This window comes from Arvicanthis niloticus, chromosome 12 (assembly GCF_011762505.2).
Source record: "Arvicanthis niloticus isolate mArvNil1 chromosome 12, mArvNil1.pat.X, whole genome shotgun sequence".
In the NCBI taxonomy this organism is placed as follows: Eukaryota; Metazoa; Chordata; class Mammalia; order Rodentia; family Muridae; genus Arvicanthis; species Arvicanthis niloticus.
Genome location: NC_047669.1, coordinates 4,625,814 through 4,650,168, shown reverse-complemented (window position 1 = coordinate 4,650,168; position 24,355 = coordinate 4,625,814). Strand labels below are relative to the sequence as shown.

The window sequence follows — 24,355 nt, the reverse complement described above, 5'->3', positions numbered from 1 at the left end:
TACCCTCTAAGGAAGCATTACCCCCGTGCCTCTAGGGTGGGATGTCTCAGGAGTCAAGGCCTGCAGTTCTTTAGCCTTGTAGAATAGCAGACGATCTTGAGCTAAACAGCAGGAGGTTGCTCTGGCGTCTGGATGTTCAGGCACACGTGTTGGTGGATTTCAAGGAGGTCGGATGGTCGGTAGCACCAGGAAGTCTCTTAGTAGCCTGAAAAATCATTTCTCACACAAAAGGGACATTCTGGGTGTGGAACAAGGACAAGGGACACTCTAGCCAGCGCCAGCTCCCAAGGGTAGTCTAATTTTAGGGTTCTGTATATTCTCTCTACCTGTCCTGAGCTTTGGAGACAGCATAAACAGTGGATCTTCTAATATCTCTGACAATTCCTGACTTATCTTAAAACTGCTATCTGATCTAATTATCTAGGACACTTGAAACCTCGGGAAGGTCCCTATTTTAGGCTGTTTTCTCCTAGGTATTTCTTCTTTATTCTAAGTCTTATTATTTTTCTGGCTCAAAACCTGAGGTCTCTTATATACTTTAAATCTCTTGGCTGCTTGGTTGCACTCATATCTTAAGAGTCTATCTGTGCATTTAGCTTGGTAAGTCTTTTGCTTTCTGGGGAGTATAGTTCTCCCTTCTTGTGTGCACCATTGTCTCTTTTAGGCCCCAAACCGGGAAGGGCTCCTGTATCAAGCCACTTGATCTGTCCGGTTATTGCCTCAGACTGGAGTCTCCTCCCTTTTTGGTATCCTGGGCAACAAATATTTACAGCTTCCGGTATCATCAGGGTTTTCTCTCTTGGCATATAGCCTTGTGGGCATGGACTGTGGCAAAAGCATACCTGCTTGTAGACCCCAGGTTCCAAGGTTGTTCTCTGCACCGATGATCTCAGGGGTCAGTCCAGATGACATTTTGTGTCCACCACAGTAACGCTGGCTTGTCTCTGACCAGCATGGAGAAAATTGTTCCCGTCTGTAAAGCAGGTTAGCTCGGCTCCCGGCTGGAGTCAGTCTTCTACCTGTTGAGTTCTTGTCAGCTAGTTGCAGCCCGGGTAGGAAGTGTTGTATCTGGATGTCCATCTTAGGGAGTAAGTCTCAACCGACAGGGGATAGGAGCAGTCTAGGATGACCATAAATGAATGGGATACCCAGCCCATCTCTTAGTCCACCATTTTCGGGTAGTCCATGAATACGTTTTGATCCATTGGCCTGGAGGAAGCCCCTGTGTCTATCAAAAGTTGGGTGGCTCTAAGCCACCCCGTCTATTTCAATAGCTGTCTTCACACAGAGCTAATATCTTTGACACTTGGGGTGGTTTTTCAAGGCCTGGGATTTTCTGGCCCTGGCTTCTATTTGTTAGGGCCCTCTTGGACCCTGAAGCTGGCTCCTTTACTTGTAATGTGCACACTGGTCTCTATTTTAAAACGTTTATCTCCCTTTGACTGGAGCCCCTCTTCTCTGCTTTCTGTAAATTTTTTCCTGTCACCTTTTTTCTTCACCTCTCTCTAGTCTCAGCAACTTATATTAGATCTTTTCTCTTTTAGTCTATCTTTTCTATTTCTCTCTTCTAGACTTACTTAGCAACTTACACTAAATTTTTTTCCCACCCTTCTCTATTCCTTTCTCCTAGACTAATATTAAACCTTCTCTACTCCTCTCTATTCCTCTGGACTTTCTCAGCGACTTATACTAAATCTTTTATCTTGTCTGTTCCTTCTTCTCCAGACTTACTAAACCTTGATGAAAATAGTGGGGTCTCATGTAACTTTCTCTCTCAAGATCTATCAGCAGGATCTGGCGTGGGCCTTTGGGTGTCCCTTACCTTCTGTCACATGAAGGTCTCAGTCACATCTGGTCTGAATTTACCCGCTGCTGACCACGGCCTGATCAATTGATGGAGTCCCCATATCTGAGGCTTCACTCCTGAAGACCAGAACCTATAAGGGTCTTGTGGAAGAAAGGCTTTTATCTTATTTATTGCTTTGATTACCTGTAAAAGCAGTAAATAGTCTTTTAGAACTCTGTGTAGACTGATGTATTTGTGACATCAGCTATATGACTGATGTCCACATCACACTAGAGACCACAACCCAATTCAGTCTGTAAACAGTACCTTGTCCACAGGTATAATGTGAACTCACCTCTGAAGCTCTAAGAAAGAAACCAAATCAGAATGAATAGCCTTATCTATAGCATTTCACAGCAAGGACTATTAAGATGACACTTATTTGAATTTAACTTGTAACAAAATAGAAACTTTGGTCATAGTTCTATAAAAACCTTTTAAAGAGTTATTTCTGATTAGAACATTATTTTAGAAGTGATATATAATAAGAACGATAAAGTAAACATTTTTAACATATAAGTACAAGTCTTTACCACTTCTTTAATTTTATCTTGTCTGAATTCTCATCTTTGAATCAAATTTTAATGAAAATCTCATATAAATAATGAAATTGTCTCAAACAGTAATGGCTAGAAAATCTATTAAAACTGAAGCATATATATATTTTTTTTTTTCTGACTTAGGACAGCCTGTAACTTTTAAGCTGTAATTTTAGAAAAAAGCACTCTTTCACTTATTAAACTGGGAAAAATCATTATCAACTTTCTTATTACAGAAGCTAAAAAACTGTCGGCCCCCTTCCAAGGGCTGTGTATGAAAACAGTAAATTCTTTTTAAGGTTCTTTCTGCTGGTGCCCTTCTCCTGGCCACAGAGCAGGGCGAATTATCAGTTTTTCTTGTGTAAATTAAGACTGCCTCCCAAGTAAGTTTTAAATAAATTAAGTAAGCAGTTTTAACCAGTTCTTTTCTCTTTAAAAAAAAAAAAAACAATTAACTCTCAGGTGAATAATCTTGCTGTGGCTGTTTGTCTAGCTGCCCTGGCTCCACTGCCAGGTTTTTTATCACCTGGGCTCTCTCTACCTTCATAGGTGGCAGGTGGAAAACCGCCGATTTGTTACAGCAGTGACCTTCAGGGTCCCCTGCACAGCCACGCACACCCAATTAGGTAGCTGTCACACGCTGCCTCCTCCTTAGCCTCCGCTAACAGCAGAGGAACAGAGTTTTCTCTTGGCCACAAGCTGTGGAACAAGACCTGTCTGTCTCACTGCTCTGCAGCAGCACTCACCAGCAGCTCTATCTTTTTCTGCCAGTGGTCATGTTATCTCTTTTTAAAGGATGTTTAACACAGTAGTTTCAGTCCAAAAGAAAAGAAAAGAAACGTCGCCAGTCAGAATCCAAGAACATATAAATTAAACGACACAGATAGCTCACCCCTGCCATGGGGTGCACAGAAAACACAGATAGCTCACCCCTGCCACGGGCGGCACAAAAAAACACAGATAGCTCACCCCTGCCACAGGTGACATAAACAAATAACACAGATAGCTCACCCCTGCCACAGGTGGCATAAACAGCACAGATAAACACACCCAGCCATGTCTGGTCTGATAATACCAGTCAAACGAGACCTCAGATGGAGACGCACACCACGTCTTCTCCCCGTGTAGGAGCGCTCTGCCTCCTGTATTCTCAATGGTCGAATCCCTCAACCACCTGGTCGAATCCCTCGACCATCTGATGGTCAAATCCCTTGACCCAGCTGGCTCTCCCAGCTCTTCTAGGGCGTCCCCCAGGGTTTGCAGCCTGCGGCCTGATACGCGCGTCCACTACCGCTGGCCACTAAGTCCTCACGGCCTGTAGTGACAGCTGCTCCGAAACCAAAACCAAGACACAGACAAAGAAACCAAAACACAGAGACAAAGACAGCAGCAGAAACCAAAATACAGAGACAAAGACAGCAGCGCTGCACTCAGGCACACTCCACTCATACAGACCTACCTCCAAGGGGTCATCGTGAGTCCTGGGGTCGTGCATTTCCCGGCCAACGCACCAAAATTTAAGACCCCAAAAGGGGACCCTCACCCAAGTCCGGACCTGCACAAACTCAAGGACACACGAGAAACCATCTTGATGCAATTGCAGAGGAGGTTTAATGATGAGGGCCCTCAGGCCTGAACATATCTCACGCAGGAGATAGAGATTCCAACCCCAGACCCAGGAAACTTGGGATATTTATCGGTAGGGGTTGGGGAGAGCGGGAAAATTTGGCTCGGTTACATATGATTGGTTGCACTTTCACGAGGCTACACATGATTGGATATTTCAAACATCAGCAACTTGCAGAACTAACAGAACTTGCAGAATCTTGGACCTTCCAGAAAGGGAGAGAGAGAGAGGTAAACACCAGATAGCCCATTACTCACTTGGGCTTGTTTGGACTTGTCTGGGCACGCCCTTGCATGCCTTTATTTTTGGTCACCCTGCCCCTGCAGGGACTTAATATTTTATTATGACTAAATTTAACAAATTGTTGGTGGTCTTTGCTGACCATGAATGTTTCAACGCTGCTTTCAAATTTTATTTTCACAGTAAACAATCTATTTTTTTCTAAAATTAACACCAAATGTATTACTCTTATACAGTTTGGCTGCCAGTTCCTATATATGAATGTATGATAGTGCAGCTTTTAATATCTCATTAAAGAGACGTTTTAAATCTTATCTTTTATACATATGGTTTCTGAACGACTCCAACCCTGAGTTATCAGTTTTAATCTAGCTTTTCGTTACCAAAAGTTACAAATTTTTAATCATACCCAATAACTTATAGGCTAATAATGTATAACCAAGACATGTAGAACATTTTAATACTTTTAAAAGCAGTCAGAAACAAAAGTGAAGTAGATGCACATCTTATATATATTATCCAAACAAATTTTTCTTACTTTTTCTAGCTGTAATATCAAGAGAAAAGTACCTTGTCATTTGTTGAACCCAATAAACCAATAAACACTGTCACAGAAATTTTTCTAGAAAAAAAACCCATCCGTTTCCATCCTTTACCAGGGAAGCCCAAAAGCTGTAGGCCCCTCCAAGAGCAGCTTATGCAAATAATCACTCCTGTCAGGGCTCCTCCTGCTGTGCCTTACTCCCAGCCACAGAGCAGGGTAACTTATCTATCAGATTCTGTTGTGTACATTGAGATTACCTTTTAAGCAAGTTTTAAGCTAAATCAAGCCAGAAGTTTTAACCATTTTTCTTTTGAACATGAAACATAGAACAATCACTCATTCCAATGAAACAAAGACAGACAATGACGCACGTGGACAAATTCGGTGCACCAAGGACACAAAATAGACAGAGAAAGCATAACTAAGAATCTCTCTGATAGGAACCAGAGAGAAACCTCTTGATTCTCTCCTGCTCCCAGGAGGGCTCTGAAATAGGCTTTTCCTTTTCTTTTCCTAACACGCCTGAGTGCCGACAACTGTTTTAGCCCTTTCTTTCTCTCATTTTCAATGTTTAACTTTTCATCTCCTCCTTAGGAGGTGTGGCATTTTGTCATTAATAGTTCCCTCTTAGGGAAACCATGGACAAACATCGCCAATGAATTCAAAGAATCTTTTAAGATCCTTTTTCTTAACCCTTAATCCTTGTGCCATGAGGAACTCTTTGAGACCCTTAAGAACAAATCATGTTTGCTCAATGCTTGTCCCATACTTGCGTTGCTTTTTCCTACCTACCCCAGATCAATTTCACAGGCAGGTAACTCTGTGATGATCACAGTGCGGATCTTCTTTCTTCTCCCCAGAGAAACGTCAATCCTATGCTTGTGGGACGTCCCTGTAGAAGCAACGTTCAATCCGACCCCGACCCAAAGGACCACAAGTCTGGCGCCAATATGCCCCTGTCTACAGGGATTTGTAAGACCCTACGGGAGGGAGGGGGAAAGATAGGACAAGAGACACAAAGAAGAAACACAGGTCTGAATGTCTGATCGAGTGCTTGAACTTTACGGTCACCTTATAAAGACAAGCAGGGAGGAGGGTCAGGTTCCAGGGCCATCCGGTAATTGTTAAGTTCTTGCAAGCATTCCTTAGCCCAAACCACTTTCTCATGAGCAAGAGGGCAATAAAATGTTTGTTAGGCTCTAGTTGCTAATTTTCTCTCCCAGGCAGGAAGGCCAATAAGGTCTTCCTTAACTCAGGCTACCTACTTAACTGACATTTGCTATCAGGGAGAAGGAAGTCTTGGCTCCCAGCAGTCAGCCTCACAAGCAGAGTGTCTTCCCCTGCACTGGCTCTTTGATTTCTCTGCTTCTCTCTCTATCGAGTCCAGTTTGATTCAACTTAAACTTCTGGCACAGGGAAAGAGTATAATTTTCCATTTTACCTTCTTTATCAGCTGTCACGATGAAGAGGATTCTTTGCCTCCTATATCTCATCAGCATGAAGGACCATTATGCACCGTATTTAAACAAGTTAGAACTAAGACATTATTGAAACAAACGTGTAAACTCAGCTCTAGACATATCATGCATGCACAGTTCCTGTGCAGCCTCCTTGTTCCAGACCCTGCCTTCATCAGGTTGTTCAGCACCTCTACCACCCGCTGCTACAGCAGATAGCAGGACTCCACCAGCTCAACTGAGGATGCCTGACCATTCCAACCATAAGAAAAAAGATTCCACAGCAGATAGCAGGACTCCACCAGCTCAACTGAGGATGCCTGACCATTCCAGCCATAAGAAAAAAGATTCCTATCACCTTAAAAAAAAACATTCTGGCTTAGAATCCAACTGGACTCGATAGAGAGAGGAGCAGGGAAATCAAAGAGGTAGTACAGAGGAAGAGTTTCCCACATCCCTGCTCGCAAGCCTGACAGTTTTCACTGAGAGTGTAGTTAAGAAAATAGTTTGTCCTTACCAGAGAAAGAGAATAGGCAATACAATGTGGATGTAATGTTAAAATGGATGGCTGTGACTGGATAAAAAAAAAGTTCATACAAGTTGTAAAAACGGTTAAGATAGCTGGGTGTTTCCAGAATGGAGAGGAAGAGAGGAAGGTTTATGCAAGTTGTGAGGGTGTTAGCCGAAGGTATGTGCAAGAGGAGACTGAAAGGTGATGTACAGACGTTAAAAGTTCAGAGTGTCACATGTCCGTGTTAAACCTCTATGTAAAACAATGGAGTTCCAAGAATAATCAACCTGAGCTCAGTGACTACTGTAAGTGCCAGCCACTACAGCTTTACAAAAACAATTAAAATTATCAGACACAGCCTCATAATCCAATCTCTTTTGGTCATTTAAAACGTGTTTACTTTTACTACGACTCACACCTGTGAGGGTGCTGAGCTGCTTGCCAATGGTGACTGACTGCTTCCTCTAGAATGAGGACTTCGACACAAATCAACAGACAACAGTCCTACTGATTCATCTAAGACTTTTAACTACTGTCATCAATTTTGAAACATTCACCTCTCTCTCTCTCTCTCTCTCTCTCTCTCTCTCTCTCTCTCTCTCTGGTTTTTGAGACAGGGTTTCTCTGTGTATCCCTGACTGTCCTTGAATTCACTCTACAGACCAGTCTGACCTCAAACTCAGAGATGCTTCTGCTTCAGCCTCCTGATTGCTGGGATTAAAGGTGTGAGCTGAATATTGCTGGGATTAAAGGTGTGAGCCACCATACTCAGCTACACTTTAATTAAAAATTGTTTCTCTTAATTTTATATTAGTATCTACAAAGTAGTATTATAAAAGAGCAAAAAGAGACAGACAGCAGCACATACCTTTAATCCCAATACTTGTGAGGTAGAATCAGATGGATCTCTGTGAGTCCAAGCCAAGCCTGGCCTACATAGTGAGTTCCAGGCCAGCCAGGGCTATGTAGAGTAACCATCTCAAAAAGAGGGGGTAGGGTGGGCAAGACGTTTTAACCAAATTCATGCTTTTATCTAAATTTCCTCAAGGATTTAGCTCTTATTTCCTCCATAACTTGAATCTAGGCTCCACATCTGTACTTCCTTCCACAGACTTTCTCTGAATTCCAGCAGGATTAATAAAGCTGTACCATAAACCAGTACTGAGAAACCAGAACTTTTGACTTCAGAGTCCATCTTAGAGAACTTGAACTAAAGCTGACCTCAAGTTAACTATCAGGCCAGTACCTAGTACCAGTTTCCAGGTTATTCCCCAACAAATCTGTACCTCCAGGTTACATGTCTATCCCTGGCACTTCACTTCCTAACAACCACCAAGCAGGAGGAAAACAGAAATTAAGTTAATAGTTTGGTTCCCAGTACCAGCCAATTATGATAAAGGCTATAATGGCCCCATTGGGAATTAGTTCTAATGCTTTGTCTTAATGTGGCTCCCCAAAACTACTCTCCTAGACACTGAGGGTTCCTGACCCCAGCTGGCTTTGATTGGTAATAAAGAGTTGCCATACAGCAATGGCTGAGCAGGAAGATGGAGGTGAGACTTTTAAATTGCACAGGCAAGGGACTGAGGGGTAGGACAGAGAGAATGGCCATGATGGGAGAGCAGAGAGATGAGAATTAAAGGCCCACCAACATGTAAGAATCCGAGGAAGCAGCCCCAGGGACCACTCCCCAACTTGGGTCTAATGAACCAAATATAAAAAATAGTTTTAGAAAATGTTGACTCAGAAATATCAGAGGGGAGTATGTGCTAGACACAGGAAAGTTTAGAAGTGCCTAGCTATTAAACTATGAAAGCACATTAAAAATAATTTTAAAAATAACACTCTGTGTGTGTGTGTGTGTGTGTGTGTGTGTGTGTGTGTGTGTGTGTGTGTGAGAGAGAGAGAGAGAGAGAGAGAGAGAGTTAGTTTTCATTCACAAATCCAGAGAGCTCTGGCGGCTGGCTAGAAACACGACCCTGCAGGAGCATAGAGCAGATTAATTATTCAACTGCTACAGATGGCATGCAACATGGTAGACAAGAACTCACTTTTAAAAATTAATTGGAGATTCCTGAATGGAATACACACACCATGATGTAAGATTAGGAGGGGGGAGAATTAGTTTCTCAGTGAGAGGAGCTGTTCCCACACACAGGCTGAGAAAGTAGAACAAAGGAACACAGGAATGTATGTGGGCCCTTCTAGCTGCTTCAGAGTTTGAGCTCCGAGGTGCTGGGAGCTCTGCCCCTGCTGTGTAGAGACAGGGTGCACAAGGCAGAGAGCCAGTCAGAGGGTAGCAAATAATCAAAGGATAGAGAGAAATAAAATTTGATTTAATTGTTTTTAAGGATAGAAAGGAGTATAATGGCAATTGTTTAAATGTTAAGTATACATGGAATAAATAAATCAAGGCCTTTGATCTCAAATGTAGGAAATAAAAGCAAAAAAAGGGAGAATAGAAGAAGTGAGAAAAATGAATTAAAAGAAAATTTAAAATGTCTATGCCAGGGCAGCTCTTGGGATCTTTGAAAATGGTCTATGTAGGATTTCTGGGATTACTCAGCCTGGTGTGACAAAAATAGACCCAGGAAATAGGCTTATACAATTAAGTAGAAGGAAATTTAATTAAAGTTAAATACATAGATGAATAAATACTTTGAGGCTTTTTATCTTAAATTGTAGGTCAGAAAGAAGGGGATAGGGAGCCTAACCTGTCTCACACAGTAGAAACTTAGGCCTTGGTCTCACTATGAAAAATTAATTGTATAATAACAAAACAGGAGATAGTGGAGGAGCTCTATCCCAACAAATAATATTTGTTTATATTGTTTTAATTAATTTGAATTGTTTTAATTATCAAAATGAATATGAATATAAGATTGGTGGTATTTATAATATTAAAAATCCTCTGGGAGACAGATTAAGCTAATAAATTAATTCCATCTATACCTTTAACGATTTCTTGTTACTGGGCCAAGGACATGCTGTTTTGGGAGAGAGGCTCTGTATTTGTGTTGACAGGAAAGGAGAAAAGAGCCGGGCAGTGGTGGCACACACCTTTAATCCCAGCACTTGGGAGGCAGAGACAGGCGGATTTCTGAGTTCAAGGCCAGCCTGGTCTACAGAGTGAGTTCCAGAACAACCAGGGCTACACAGAGAAACCCTGTCTCAAAAAACCAAAAAAAAAAAAAAAAAGGAAAGGAGAAAAGATTTTGGACCTCTTCTAGAATGATATGGATTAGATATGACAGGAGAAGACTTTTTCTGTGTCTTGGCTATAGAAAAGAAAATTTTGAGAAAATCAAACAGGACAGGTAACTTGATCTACTGATTCCTCAACATGGCAACAGCCCAGTAACTGGCTTAGACATAAAAGTGTCTCTAGCTAAAACTTCAGCTAAATCTTCTTGGTTATGGAACCCTTAAGATTCTTGGTGCCCTCCTTCATGTGGCATGAATGAAGATTTATTATGATTGCTTATTGATCAAATTAATTCATAAAATTATAGTTGTCTTTCACCTGCTCAAAGAAGGAACAAAATTTATCCTTAACTGATCTGTGCACCTTGCACAATCCATATGAATATCTTAATAGTACTAAAATTTTGTTTGTGAGATTCATATATTACAGAATGTATACCTTTGGCAAGATTCATCTTCAGGGATGCTGAATTGACCTAATGTTCCAGCCCCCTGCTTCCTGGTGCTGTCCAGAGACTTGCTTCAAGAACAGCTTCTTGAAGTGCTGCTGATTCCCGATGGACTCAGTTCATCTAGCCTTTCAGACAGATCCAGTCAGAACTTCTGTAAAGCCCTGAGCCTTCTAAGCATACAGAGACTGGATAACAGATGCTAAATCAAGCTTTCTTAAATCTAACCAAATTTTCTAATTTTCTTACCCCTCCCCTTTTAAAGAATTTTTGTTGCCCTTATTCAGCAAGAAAAAGTTGTGGAGAGTTGTCATCCTGATCCCTTGGGTTTGGTCTCCAGTTACAGTTATTTTATAAATTAGAGATAGGTTGTCATTTTAAGGGATAGTTTTAAAATGGTCATAATTGTGAACAGGAAGAAAATAGAAGGGATGGATTACTAAATTTATCCTTAAGCAAAGCATTATATAGCCACAAACTTACATTGGTAGAGACCTTTGTAATTGATGCAATATTGAAGTTATAATTTCTTTTTTGTTTGTTTTTTGTTTTTTTTTGTTTTTCGAGACAAGGTTTCTCTGTGTAGCCCTGGCTGTTCTGGAACTCACTCTGTAGACCAGGCTGGCCTTGAACTCAGAAATCCACCTGCCTCTGCCTTCCAAGTGCTGGGATTAAAGGCGTGTGCCACCACACTCGGCATAATTTCTTATATTAGTATAGAATCTATATATTGACACAAATTTAAGGTCTTTATTGGTATAAATCTGTATATATTATTACAAAACTTGAAATTAATATTGTTACTCTTAAATAGGCATCGTACCTATACAACTCATTTAAGAATACAAGACTTAGCTCTTTCTCTTCCTGTTCCAGGCGCTGTGGAAGCCGCAGCTTACCGTGCAGACATGACCAAGTCTAAAAACCACACCACACACAACCAGTCCCGCAAATGGCACAGAAATGGCATCAAGAAACCCGGGTCACAAAGATATGAATCTCTTAAGGGGGTTGACCCCAAGTTCCTGAGGAACATGCGCTTTGCTAAGAAGCACAACAAGAAAGGCCTGAAGAAGATGCAGACCAACAATGTAAATGCAGTGAGTGCTTGTGCAGAAGCCATCAAGGCCCTTGTGAAGCCTCAGGCCATCAAGCCCAAGATGCCAAAGGGCCCCAGCCGCAAACTTAGCCGCCTGGCTTTCATCGCTCACCCCAAGCTTGGGAAGTGGATTCAAAGCTACATGGCCAAGGGTCGTAGGCTCTGCCAACCAAAGCCCAAGGTTCAAACCAAGGCAGAGGCCAAAGCTCCAGCCCAGGCTCCTAAAGGTACCCAGGCCCCTGTGAAGGACCCATAGAAAAGGTTCCTGCCAACATGAAGACAGATGGACTGCCGTGACACACCTACCCACACACTATTTGCAGATGACCAGTGTCCTAGGCTGTTTTTACAAATAAACTCGAGGTAAGATCTGTTAAAAAAAAAAAAAAAAAAAAACAATACAAGGCTTTGACCCAGTCCTTCTAATAACTGCTACTACAAACTGTTTAGGATGATTAAGTAATGCAAGTTAAAGACCAGATAGTAAACTCATGGTTATATTAGATTGTAGAGGATAGGTCTGATGCTAAGGTTCTGTTCCTCAATTGGTTCTTGATCTATCAATAAAGATACTAGTGGCCAATGAGCTGGGTGGTATAGTCGAGACTTCCAGTCCCCACAGGCAAGCCAAACAGATGCAGAGTGCTGGGGAAGAAGGAAAGAGTAGCAACAAGAGATAACACCAACCTGCCATGTGAGTTTTCAGTTGGGGTAGCCGTTGGCCACTCTATCTGATTATGCCTGGGTAGCAGGGGAGGTTTAGCAATGCCCAGTAATTGCATTAGCAAAGGCATTTTAAGATTAACTGGCATGTGTGTCTGTGTTTTTCATCCTCAGATCCAATATTCTCTAGGCAGGGGCTGGTAGCACAGCCTGTTCCCAGAGCTTAGATGGAGTTAGCAAAAGCTACATACTACAGATGGCGCCCAATATGGGTGAGAATCCACTATCTTTTTAAAAAAAAGATTTATTTATTTTTTATTTATATGAGTACACTGGAGCTGTCTTCAGACACACACTAGAAGAGTATATCAGATACATTACAGATGGTTATGAGCCACCATGTGGTTGCTGGGAATTGAACTCAAGACCTCTGGTAGAACAGTCAGTCCTCTTAACCACTGAGCCATATCTCCAGTCCTGTTTTCATCTGTGGATCCAATATTCTCTGGGTGGGGGCTGGCAGCATGGCCCATTCCCAGAGTTTAGAGTGGGGTAGCAAAAGATATGCACTACATTAGATTATGATCTCATTATATTAAGGTGCTTTCTATAACATTAAAATAGAAATAGCTAAGAGTAGTCAAGTTTTAACAATTCAGATATACTTTATATAGATAGTCTTCAAAAACATCAGAAATACACAGAATATAGTATTTAATATTAATTCTTTATTAATGATTTTGATTAGAGACATGTCTGCTTCTGACTGTACCCCTTACTTGGTTCAAAAATGAAACTGAGCATCAAAACCTCCATATGGAGTTGCTCTAGTTATGGCAAGATATCCACTGAACAAAAATTGCCCTATTCTTTTTTTAAGATTTATTTATTTATTTTATGTATATGAGTACAATTATAGCTGTCTTCATACACACCAAAAGATGGCATCAGATCCCATTAGAGATGGTTGTGAACCACCATATAGTTGCTGGGAATTGAACTCAGGACCTCTGGAAGAACAATCAGTGTTCTTAACCACTGAGTCATCTCTCCAGGCCCTGCCCTATTCTTCTAAAGACAAAAAAAAAAAAAAATACTGTCCAGGAAAGGACACACAATGCAGGATAGTAGACAGTTTAACTTTGCCCAGACAGAGTAAACGAGTCCTTCACAGTCCCTGCTTCATTTCAAGGTCTGTCAGATGGTTCTGGGCTAGAAGGCTAAAGACAAATGCCTCAACATTTTGAGTAATAAAGTACTGTCCAGGTAGTCAGCTGTCTCTACAATTTGTTTAAGTTTTGGAAGCTATGTTTTTGTGCTTCCTGTATATTCAGGTAATAATTCATTCTTGGATTTCTGATGGGGTGGAAGACTAGTTATAGTCTCATAATCAAACTCAAGTTGTTTAGCACTTAGATGATATAGATTTGAAAGTATGGTTTTTAGATGGTAATACAAGCTAAAATCAGAACATAATTCAGGTATAGAATTGTAAACTAAGTCAAGATAGTAGAGTATTGTATCTAATTGACAACTATGATGGACTGGATGTTAATTGTGTATCATACATTGTAATTTACATAGTTGTTATGGCTATACTCAATTTATGCCTGAGAGAATAGTCTTTTTTTTTTATTGGACAGAAAGGGTGAGATGTTGGGGATTAGTTCTAATGCTTTGCCTTAATTTGGCTCCCAAAGGCTGCACTTCCAGACACTGAGGGTCCCCGACCCCAGATGGCTTTGATTGATAATAAAGAACTGCCATACAGCCAATAGCTGGGCAGGGAGATGGAGGTGGGACTTTTAAATTGCACAGGCAAGGGACTGCGGGGTAGAAGGATAGAGAGAATGGCCATGATGGGGAAGCAGAGAGATGAGAATTAAAGGCCCACCAACATGTAAGAATCGGTGGAAGCAGCCCCAGGGGCCACTCCCCAGCTTTGGATCTAGGGAACAAAAGATAAAAAATAGCTTTAGAAAATGTTGACTCCAGAATACCAAAAGGGAGTGTGTGCTAGCCGGGGGAAGGTTTAGACGTGCTCAGCCATCGAGCTAGGAAGGCATATTAAAAATAACGTGCTCTCTGTCTCTCTGTCTGTCTCTGTCTCTGTCTCTGTCTCTGTCTCTCTCTCTCTCTGTCTGTCTCTCTCTCTCTCTCTCTCTGTGTGTGTGTGTGTGTGTGTGTGTGTGTGTGTGTGTGTGTGTGTGTTCATTCACAAATCCAGAGAGCTCTGGTGGCTGGCTAGATAGAAACACATCCCTGCAGGAGCATAGAACAGATTATCTATTCACAGATACATGGCCCCCCAATCCAATATGCACCAGGCTATACATCCCCTTCTTGCTTCTATAAATACCTTCTTAAAATTAGACTGATTGTTGTACCCTTCTATTCTACTGTGTTAGAGATGGTGTTGGGGCCCAAGCTCGAGCTTATATAAAGAGACCCTAGTGCAACTGCATCAGAATCAGCTCCTTGGTGGTCATGAATGCCTTCTAGCACAACAGTACCAGAAGACACTATAACAAAAGAGGGACACGTTCTTGATTTTCAACCACAGTAAATTACCTGTCACTTCCACTCACTATACTGAGTTTGTCTCCTGTTAATCTGATTCACCTGTGGTATGGGGAATCTGCTTTAACACAACTTAGTCCTGCTTTTATGGTGGTTTGAATAGGTATGGTCCTACAGACGCATGTGTTTGAGTGTTACACCCATAGGGTCATTATTAGGAGGTATAGCCTTGTTGGAGGAAGTGCATTACTGTGGGTTTGAGCTTTGAGGTCACATATGCTTAAACTATGCCCAGTGTTACATAGTCTCCTTCACTGCCTTTGAATCGAGATGTAGAACTCTTAGCTCCTCCGGCACCATGTGTGCCTACATACTGCCATGTTTCTCACCATGATGATAATGGACTGAACTTCTGAAACTGTAAGCCAGCCCCAATTAAATGTTTTCCTTTATAAGAGTTGCTTTGATCGTGGTGTTTCTTCATAGCAATGGAAAACCACAGCCTTGGAATATATGGTTTTTTAAAAAAAAGATTAATTGGATGGTTATGGCAGCTATGATGGCTGCCATAGTTATCACTGTCAGGTCAGGGTAGCCTTAACCCAGTCTACCCAAACTACAGTAACTATAAGTTCCTAACTTCAAATAAACCTAAGACGGTGTGTGATAACTAACTGGCTAAACACTTTTCTAGTGGTTTTCAGGATTAAATCTTAATATATGGTCTTTTACAGGAATAGCCATTCTATTTGTCTGAAAGCACTTCCTCAAAGCTCTAATCATGCCTTGGTCAAGTTTTCAAGGGGACCACCTGGATTGAAGTGATACCAATTCTGGCTACCCCCACAATACATCATGCCTTGTTGAGCTTCTCATCAGTGACCACCTCCATGGTCATGCTTCTTTAATAAAACTAAAAAGGAAAAACTGTGGCAACGCAATATTATGAAGATCTTGTCTTACATCCTAAGATACTGGACCTCACAGCCAGAGTTAATAATATACTTTGAGGTTACTTAAGACTTAAGACTCTATCCTACTGTATGCTTGGCCTGTTTGTTTAACCTGCCTTTAAGAGAACATTGTAACAAGCAACATTACTTGCCTTGAATGTCCTTTGTAATCTACTTTTACATCCTAAACTAATGCCCAACTAAAATTTAAAATTATATACTCTCTAATGCTCTTGACTCAGAGTAGTGAATGTGTGTCCTTTGCTGAAACCAGCAAATGTAGAAGTTGGAAACAATCTTATAAAGTGAATATCCACCATAAATGTTGAACAGAGCACTTATAGATAATGTTGAACACTTTTGGATACTGATTGATAAACAATTACCTTTTTTTTTTTTTTTTAGTATAGAAGAGAGTTTATTCAGGGCATAGGGAGGGGAGTTGTGAAGCTAGCAGAGGCAGAGAAAGGCAGAGAGGAGGGAAGGGAAGGAAGGGAAGGGAAGAGGGAAGGGAAGAGGGAAGGGAAGGGAAGAGGGAAGGGAAGGGAAGAGGGAAGGGAAGGGAAGAGGGAAGGGAAGGGAAGAGGGAAGGGAAGGGAAAAGGGAAAAAAGGGAAAGGGGAAAAAGGGAAAAAAGGGGAAAAGGGGGAAAAGGGGGAAAAGGGAAAAAAAGGGAAAAGGGGGAAAAGGGGAAAAGGGGGAAAAGGGAAAAAAAGGGAAAAGGGGGGAAAGGGGGAAAAGGGAAAAAGGGGGGAAAGGGAAAAGGGGGGAAAAGGAGGAAAGGGGGAAAAGGGGAAAGGGGGAAAAGGGAAAAAAAGGGAAAAAAGGGAAAAAAGGGGAAAAAGAGAAAAAAGGAAAAAGGGAAAAGGGAAAGGAAGGGAAGGGAAAAGGAAGGAAAGGGAGGGGAGGGGAGGGAGGGGAGGGGAGGGGAGGGAAGGGAAGGGAAGAAGGGAAGGGAAGAAGGGAAGGGAGGGGAGGGGAGGGGAGGGGATGGAAGAAGGGAAGGGAAGAAGGGAAGGGAAGAAGGGAAGGGAAGAAGGGAAGGGAAGGGAGGGGAGGGGAGGGAAGGGAAGGGAAGAAGGGAAGGGAAGAAGGGAAGGGAAGAAGGGAAGGGAGGGGAGGGAAGGGGAGGAAGGAAGGGAAGGGAAGAAGGGAAGGGAAGGGAAGGGAAGAAGGGAAGGGAAGGGAGGGGAGGGAAGGGAAGAAGGGAAGGGAAGGGAGGGGAGGGGAGGGGAGGTAATAGAAGGGAAGGGAAGGGGAGGGGAGGGGAGGGGAGGGGAGGGGAGGGGAGGAAAGGGAACGGGCTGGAGGTCAGAGGATATTGGATCCTCTGGAACTGGAATTATAGATGACAATGAACTACCACATGGGTGCTGGGAATTGCATACAGGCTCTCTGAAAAAGTAGCAGTTGTTCTTAACAGCTGATCTATCTTTCCAGCTCCCTAAGATTTTTTTTTTTTTTTCAAAATCAGGTAGTTTCTTTGGATTTTATCTAAGTTGCTGTTATGTACACATCAGCTTCATAAAAATAGCAATGTGTTCTCCATGGTTTAGATAAGAACCTGTGTGATAGCCAAGTGGAGTGGCATATAACTTTAGTCCCAGCACTTAGGAGCAGAGGAAGGTGGATCTCTGAGAGTTCGAGGGCAGCCTGGTCTACAGAGTGAGTTTCAGGACAGCCAGAGCTGCACAGTGAGATCCTGTCTCAAAAATAAATAAATAAATAAATAAATAAATAAATAACTTACGTGAAGCTTCTTGCAATGGTAATATGTTCAGTACACTTGTAACTATAGAGTTTTATCCAAAGAGTTTGAGACATGGCTCCATCTGCCTCCTGTGTGCACTTTTGTTGTGATATTATCATTTTAGTTTTTTTATTTATTTGTATTTTATTTATTGTTTGTTTGTTTTTCAGACAGGGTCCCATATAGCCATGGATGGTCTTAAACTCCTGATCTTCTGCTGTCTCCCAAGTGCTTGGACCACAGCATGACATACCACCATACCTGGTTTTTAACTCTCACTTTTTATTTATTGAAGTGCTTGGAGATCAACTTGGGTCCTTGTGCTGGCAAGGCAAGTTATGTACCTCTGAGCCAAACCCCTAACCAGAGACTCTATGGATGTTTAATGTTTATGTCTTTCCCTTAAAACTATAGGATCTGCCAGCTTCAAAGCTCTGATCTTGTCTGGCATAGCTCAGTGGTAGGACATATATCCAGCATGTACAAGGTGAACAGCTAACAGGCCCAAACATTACAAAGCGCTGGCAGGTCTCATCCTTCCCCCTTCCCTCTCCCTTGCTAAACTGTTCCCAACATCCATTCCCTTATTTCCAAGGTCCAACTATCAAAACACCGAAGTCCAGCAATCACAATTCATCATTTGGACTTCCCAACTCACTCTAGACTTTTCCATTTCTCCTTAGAACCACTCCTGCAAAACACCTGCTGCCTTTGTCCAATCCAGGGTCAGCTCCCACCCCAGTCTCTTGAGAGTAATAAATCTCCTTTGTGCAGAGAATTTGGTGTCCGAGTGTGTCCTGTGCTGACTCTGAAACACCCTTACACAATGTCCTGGTTTTGTTTCTCCACATTGAATGAAAACAGGGTAAATGCAGGGGAATTCTGTCCAAGTTCTATTTTGGTGTGGTATTTACACCTGTGAAGAAGGAAGGCAGGATGCACTGATGACACTGCACAGTGGGGGTCAGGGTTGAATGTTCAGTTTCTGTGAGCACCTAAGTCCCATCATTCACAACAATGCAGAACTCACAGGAGGGAAATTTTAGTCTTCAATGTGTCCTTTTCTGAAGTAATCCATAATTTTGCCTCATAGATGGTCACCCCACTGCTTTTGGCGAGGGAGGCCTCAGAAAGGGTTCTGAGCATGTAGTTGGACCACACTGGCTTTATGACCTCACATAAGACCTGCAGTGCAACCAACTACAAGACATTTGGTCATCTTAGTAATAAAGAGACCTCTATGAGGCCTAGTTTTCTTGTGTGTGGGGGGTATGCAAATGTCTGTGTGAATGTACATGTGTGGCATGTTTGTATGTGTTCACACATGTATGACACATGCTTGTGGGTATGTTTGTGTGCATGTGCATACATGTAAGTGTACAAGTGTGTGGGTTTATGTTCATACATGTTTTCATGTATGCATGCAGCCACACATGTGTATATTTAAGTATATATTTAAGACACTACAAGAGAACAGAATACTAATCTGAGTATATAGCATTGTTGGGTATTGGGCTGGCTACCTATATGTCAACTTGACATAAAGTAGCAATGGTTCTTAACCTGTGGTTTCTCAACACCTTTGGGGGTTGAACAACCCTTTTACAGGGGTTGCATATCAGATATCCTGTATATCAGAGATTTACATTCTGATTTATAACAGTTGCAAAATTACAGTTATGAAGTAGCAATGAAAATAATTTTATGGTTTGGGTGTTACTACATGAGGAACTGTATTAAAGGGTCATAGCATCAGGAAGATTGAAAACCACTGAGCTAGGGTTATCTGAAAGGAGGGAACCTTAGTTGAAAAATTTTTAAAAAAGCTATAAATTCCAGCTGTAGAGCATTTTCTTAATTAGTAATTGATAGGGTGGGTCCAGCCCTTGGTGGGTAGTGCTATCACTGGGCTTTTGGTCCTGAGTTCTCTAAGTAGGCTGAGCAATCCATGAGGAGCAAGTCAGTAAACAGCACCCCTCCATGGCTTTTGCATCACCTCCTGCCTCTGGTTTCTGCCCTGTTTGAGTTTCTATCCTGATTTTGGAATACAATGTGGAAATGTAAGCTGAATACATTTTTTTTTTCACCCCAGCTTGCTTTTGGTCATGGTGTTTCGTTGCAGCAACAGAAATACTAATTAAGACAGGTATAAAGTGTAACATGGCTTTAATTTTCAGGTTGCTTTTGGAATCGAACATGTGAAAGAGCTTTTTAAAAATACATTAACAATGAGGAGAAATCAGGAGGCCTAAATCCCATATTCCTTGGACCTGAACTCTGTCTCTCTCTGCCATGGGACTTGGATTTCTTGGCTCCAGATTCCTTGCTTCCTACAATACTGTGTGTATTTTTTTTTTTTTTTTAAATCTGCAAAACCAGTAAAAGGTGCTGGTTCAGAAGGGTAAGTTGCCCTGCCCGCTGAGCATACTCTACTGTTTCCAGAAAGGCTGAGCAAGTATGAGCTCCATACTTGGCTAACGCGATAATCACCAAACAAGACATTGCAGTCCATCTCTCATGGTCAAGGAGGGTCGCTCCATCAGAATAAGGTAGTCTAGCAACTTTATTCTGACTACTGTGTCTGTCCTGGATCCACACAGGTCAGGGCCACCACTGTGTACTTGAGATTTTCACACCTCAGGACTGCCACCTCTCAGGGATGTTCTCAGGGGAGGTGGCATGAACAGGATGGACCCACCTGACTGCTCACAGACACCTGCCTCAGTGCTTAGCTTCCTGCATGTGGACACAGGTGTCTTTCAGAGTATCACAGTGATGAGATACCCAGATCCAGTGGGAAGTAGGCAGTTAGAGCTGGAAATGCCTTGCTCTGTGTTCCAGGTCAAGTAAGAGCCGGTCAAAGTCTAGGTCAAGGGCAAGGTTGCAGTTGCTTGTCACTTGTCCTCCTGTGGAAGAGGGAGGTTCCAGTCTGCAGGGGGCCTCTGCCTCAAGGCCCATACCAGGGTGTGCTTCTGAGCAGTCTGGACCCGAGCCTGCTCGCTCTCACAGAGGGATTGCTGTACAAATGAGACTTGGTCACTTACTGCTGCACAACTGGATGCTAGGGTCGTTAGTACTGCTGCATGGCACCTACATCACCGTCTTCCTCAGCACGATTCTGAAGACAGGGACAAACGGGAACATAGGGTGCACACAAGCTCAGCTGCCTCCACACAACACTCCTTGACAACTGTTCCGTCTTAGCACACACAGATCCAGACAGAATGTCTGCACACCGCAGGTCATCTTACTTCAGCAGTTTTATTTTGTGTTCTCTGAATTGTTTTAGAGAGGGTCTCAGGTAGCCTACACTGGCCTCAAGATCACTACGTATGACCTTCAATTCTGAGATTGTTGACTCCACCTCCTGAGTGCTGCAATTATAAGTATGCACAACCATGTTCAGGCTCTGCCTTCAGTCATGCAAAACACCTGCTAAGCCCCAGCAACAGCGGATCTGGAGGGTGTGGAGCTAGTTATATGCCTAGCCTGTGAGTGAGGACACTCAGTGGGGAAGAGAGAACAGTCTAAAGTTACTGTTGGACTCTGCACAGGGTGTGTGTAAAAGGTGCCTCTCCCATCCCACCAGCTCCTTTCAGCCTCTGCCAACAGAGACACTGGACAGTGGATTATAACAGGGCTGAGCCTGGTGAAGTGTCAGGTGCTACTATGTAGGCCTCTTTACAAATGTTCTTAAACTGGGATCGACAGTATTCCCAACAGCTGATGGGCAGAGCCAAAAGGATCTGAAGTTTCAAACCAGCCTAGGCTATGATCCCGTCTCTAAAATGATCATTATTGCTTAGGAAGCAAATAGGGGCTGAGTACGTTGGTGAATGCCTGTAATCCCAGCACTCAGGAGCTGGAGACAGTCCAAGTTCACGGAGAGACCTGGCCTCAGTGTATCAGGTGGGGAGTGACGAAGAAGACATCTGGTGTCAGCAGAGGAGCTCTACATGCAATGTATGCACATGTATACACACGCATGCCACACACATACACACACAAAGACTTTCAAAAAGAATTGTAGGGCTGGAGAGATCCCTCAGCAGTTCAGAGGCTGCCTTCCCAGCACTCACACAGCAGCTCACAGCCATCTGAAACTCCAGTTCCAGAGGACCCTCAGGCAGTAGATTCACATGGTACAGATATATATGCGAATAAAAGTACCTTAAAAATCGTAAAGAAGTCAGGTGGTTGTGGCATATGCCTTTAATCCCAGCATTCAGGAGGCAGAGGCAGGTGGATCTCTTGAGTTCAAAACCAGGTTGGTCTACATAGTGAGTTCCAGGACAGCCAGGGCTACACAGAGAAACCCTATGTGGAGGGGAAAAAAAATGGTTCAAGAAATAATTGTTTCTGTGTTCTGAGTTTTACAGTGAGTTGCTTTTCCATGACTCTGGCCATTTCTCTATCCAGAAACATCTTTGTTTCTTACACTAATTTATGATAGCTGACATATAGTTACAGACAGCACATCTCCAATCTCTCACCACACAAAGAAGCTTTCCACCATGTTTTTACTTTCGCCATGTTTCTGTCTGCTGGTTTGGTTTGCTTCAGCAGCGTGTTTTCCACATTGGTTTGCCGAGTTTCAGAATGCTCACATATTTAACACCAACCCCTTGTTCCTTTATGCTCTCCTCTGCTGTGTCCTGGAGTCTTCTCTCTCCCTTCCCCATCACACTATCCAGGAAAGCAATGCCATACTCCAGACAGCAGTGTGCCCCAGGTAAGTAGGGCTCCCCTTATCACCCTGCATCAGAAATCGCCCACTATTTGTTTAATGAATGGATACTGGGAGCCACCTGTGTCTTAAGTATGTCCTAGGGTTTGAATCCCTCTCACCTGGAGGTAGGAGGGAGGCTCACCGACTCAGGAAGCCCATGAAATTTAGGAGCAAGAAGCTCAGAGATTTAAAATACCACCAGCGTTCTCCCCAAAACTATAAAAGCGGAAACAATGGCTGGGAGAGGAGAGAGACTCTGGAGCTGCTTGAACGCTTTTGCTTTCCAGGGATCACCCGTGCTGGGTCTTCAGGTAACGCTGCTGCCTTAGAGTCAGTCACCCTGCTCCGATAAGTGACTCAGAGAAGTTACTGGTCGTCAAGCTAGATTAAGTGGAAGCCTTTCTTTGGTCCCATCCCTCACTCCACATGCGATCTAGAGTAGAGGTTTCTTCACATCGCCCAGGAAAAGAACTACCTCCAGCAACAGCCTTCATACTGCTCTCCCTGTCCTTTACAGTACCCAGGCTAACCTGCCAAAGGTAACTCAATCCACACGTGCTGGGACACTCTTAGGTACTTCTCAAGCTCGTTCTTATGCCCTCTATAGCCCACTCTCATGCTCCGGGAATCTTGGCTTTTCTCCTCTTTCGCCCTGTCCCTAAGGGCTGGATGAAGGGGGGGCTCTCTGACAAGCTGATGACTCAAATGCTAGAATGTTGTCCTTCCGCTCTCCAAGCCTCTCTATATACCTCTCTTCCTTCTGCGCCCCTCCCCCCGTAATTGACGCGGTCTAAAGTCCCGTTGATAACGCATTTTGGGGTACTCAGGAGGGGAACACGGGGGGGGGGGTGCCCCGAAGGATCTGCGCACACACCCACACCCTGCGCGCACCTGGGCCTCGGCGCTGCGGCTCTCCTCCCACTTGCGGCAGCTGGTCAGGTCGCGCAGCCACTGCCTGCAATCCGGCCGCTCGCCGTGGACGTAGTAGTGATGTAGGACGTGCCCGGCGCTGCGGCAGAGCTCCCACTCGGCACGGTAGACCTCGCACGGCCGGGGAGGCTGCGGGGAGAGACAGTGGAGAGCGCGGGCAGACCCCATAACCTGACCCCACCCTGGGCTCCATAACCAGGAGCCCAGCACACTCACTCACCTGCCAGCTGCCTGCTACCGCCATGTCCGGGCCTCGTGTGACTGACAGAGACGTGAACCAATGAGCTCCAAGCAAACGCGCACTAAACAGGACGTCTTCACTGAGTGGCTGACAATCAAGAGGACACACCACCTGGTGTCTAGCCGGTGGCTTAGCTTCAAAGCCACGTAGGTTTTGAAGCACTGGCCGTCTGAAACCCAGTGGTTCTGGTCAGTTCTCCCGGTTTTTATTTTTCAAATCCATATGTGGTTCACCTTTTGAAGTACATACTCTTGAACTCCGAGTAATCCACCTGGCGGTCTGAAACTACAGTGACCGGACTACAGGCCTGAGCATACATTTAGTGTAGGTGAGCTTGTTTAGGTGAATGAAGAGGGAGCCAGGGCAGGATAACTAAGGGTCAAAGTTCTCCTAGAAGTGACAGACTCAGCGTTGCACACCCTTAATCCCAGCATTCAGGAAGCAAGAACAGGAGCATCTCAGTGAGTTCTAGACCAGACAGGGATATAGGGTGAGACCCTGTCTCAAAAACAACAAAAAAACCTAACTGGAAATCATAAGGTGAGATGGTTCGGCTCGTAGAGAAACTTGTGAACAGAATCAAGGACATGGGTTTGATCTTTGTATCCTTCTAGGAGACAGAAGGGACTCCTGAGAGCTGTACTCTTCTTTACACATGGGCACACACACACACGTTTTTATTAATGCATTTATTTTATGTGTATAAATATGTATGTGCAACATGTATACATAAATCACCTAGAACTGGAGTGACAAGCCACCATGTGAGTGCTGGGAACCAAACCTGATCCTCTGCAAGAACAAGCCCTCTCTCAAGCCTAACAAAATTAACCAACAGAACCCCACAGATGAAAGCTGCCTTACTGCTAGGGAAACTGAGACACCCCCAAAGGACAGGTCTGGCAGGTTAGCACAGCATTTATGCCTTCCAGAGCCACATTTGGCCAGTGATGATGTCCCTGCCGCAGAGTCAGGAGCCAATTATCATGTTTACGGATATTCCTCAGAGCAAATGGACAGACTCTGGAGCTATCAACCTAGAGGGAAAGTGCAC

The 24,355-nt window shown here is 43.4% G+C and overlaps 1 protein-coding gene and 1 pseudogene across 3 annotated transcripts; one reads left to right on the top strand and one right to left on the bottom strand.

Moving 5' to 3' along the window:
- Positions 1-11,325: 11,325 nt before the first annotated feature.
- Positions 11,326-11,772, top strand: LOC117717559 (large ribosomal subunit protein eL29 pseudogene; annotated as a pseudogene).
- A 7,778-nt stretch (positions 11,773-19,550) lies between these two features.
- On the bottom strand, positions 19,551-23,370 carry C12H22orf39 (chromosome 12 C22orf39 homolog). 3 transcript variants are annotated; one of them, XM_034514797.2, is made up of 3 exons: positions 23,281-23,370; positions 23,022-23,189; positions 19,551-20,418 (listed from the first exon to the last, which is right to left on the bottom strand). In XM_034514797.2, the coding sequence occupies exons 1-3, from the start codon at positions 23,302-23,304 to the stop codon at positions 20,296-20,298; spliced, it is 315 nt and encodes a 104-aa protein (XP_034370688.1). In that variant the 5' UTR covers positions 23,305-23,370; the 3' UTR covers positions 19,551-20,295. The 3 variants fall into 3 exon arrangements, with proteins under 3 accessions (XP_034370688.1, XP_076798745.1, XP_034370689.2); XM_034514798.2 differs by lacking the exon at positions 23,281-23,370 and adding an exon at positions 20,446-20,519 and having other exon boundaries at positions 20,167-20,307; positions 23,022-23,274; XM_076942630.1 differs by lacking the exon at positions 23,281-23,370 and having other exon boundaries at positions 20,146-20,418; positions 23,022-23,274.
- Positions 23,371-24,355: the final 985 nt, after the last annotated feature.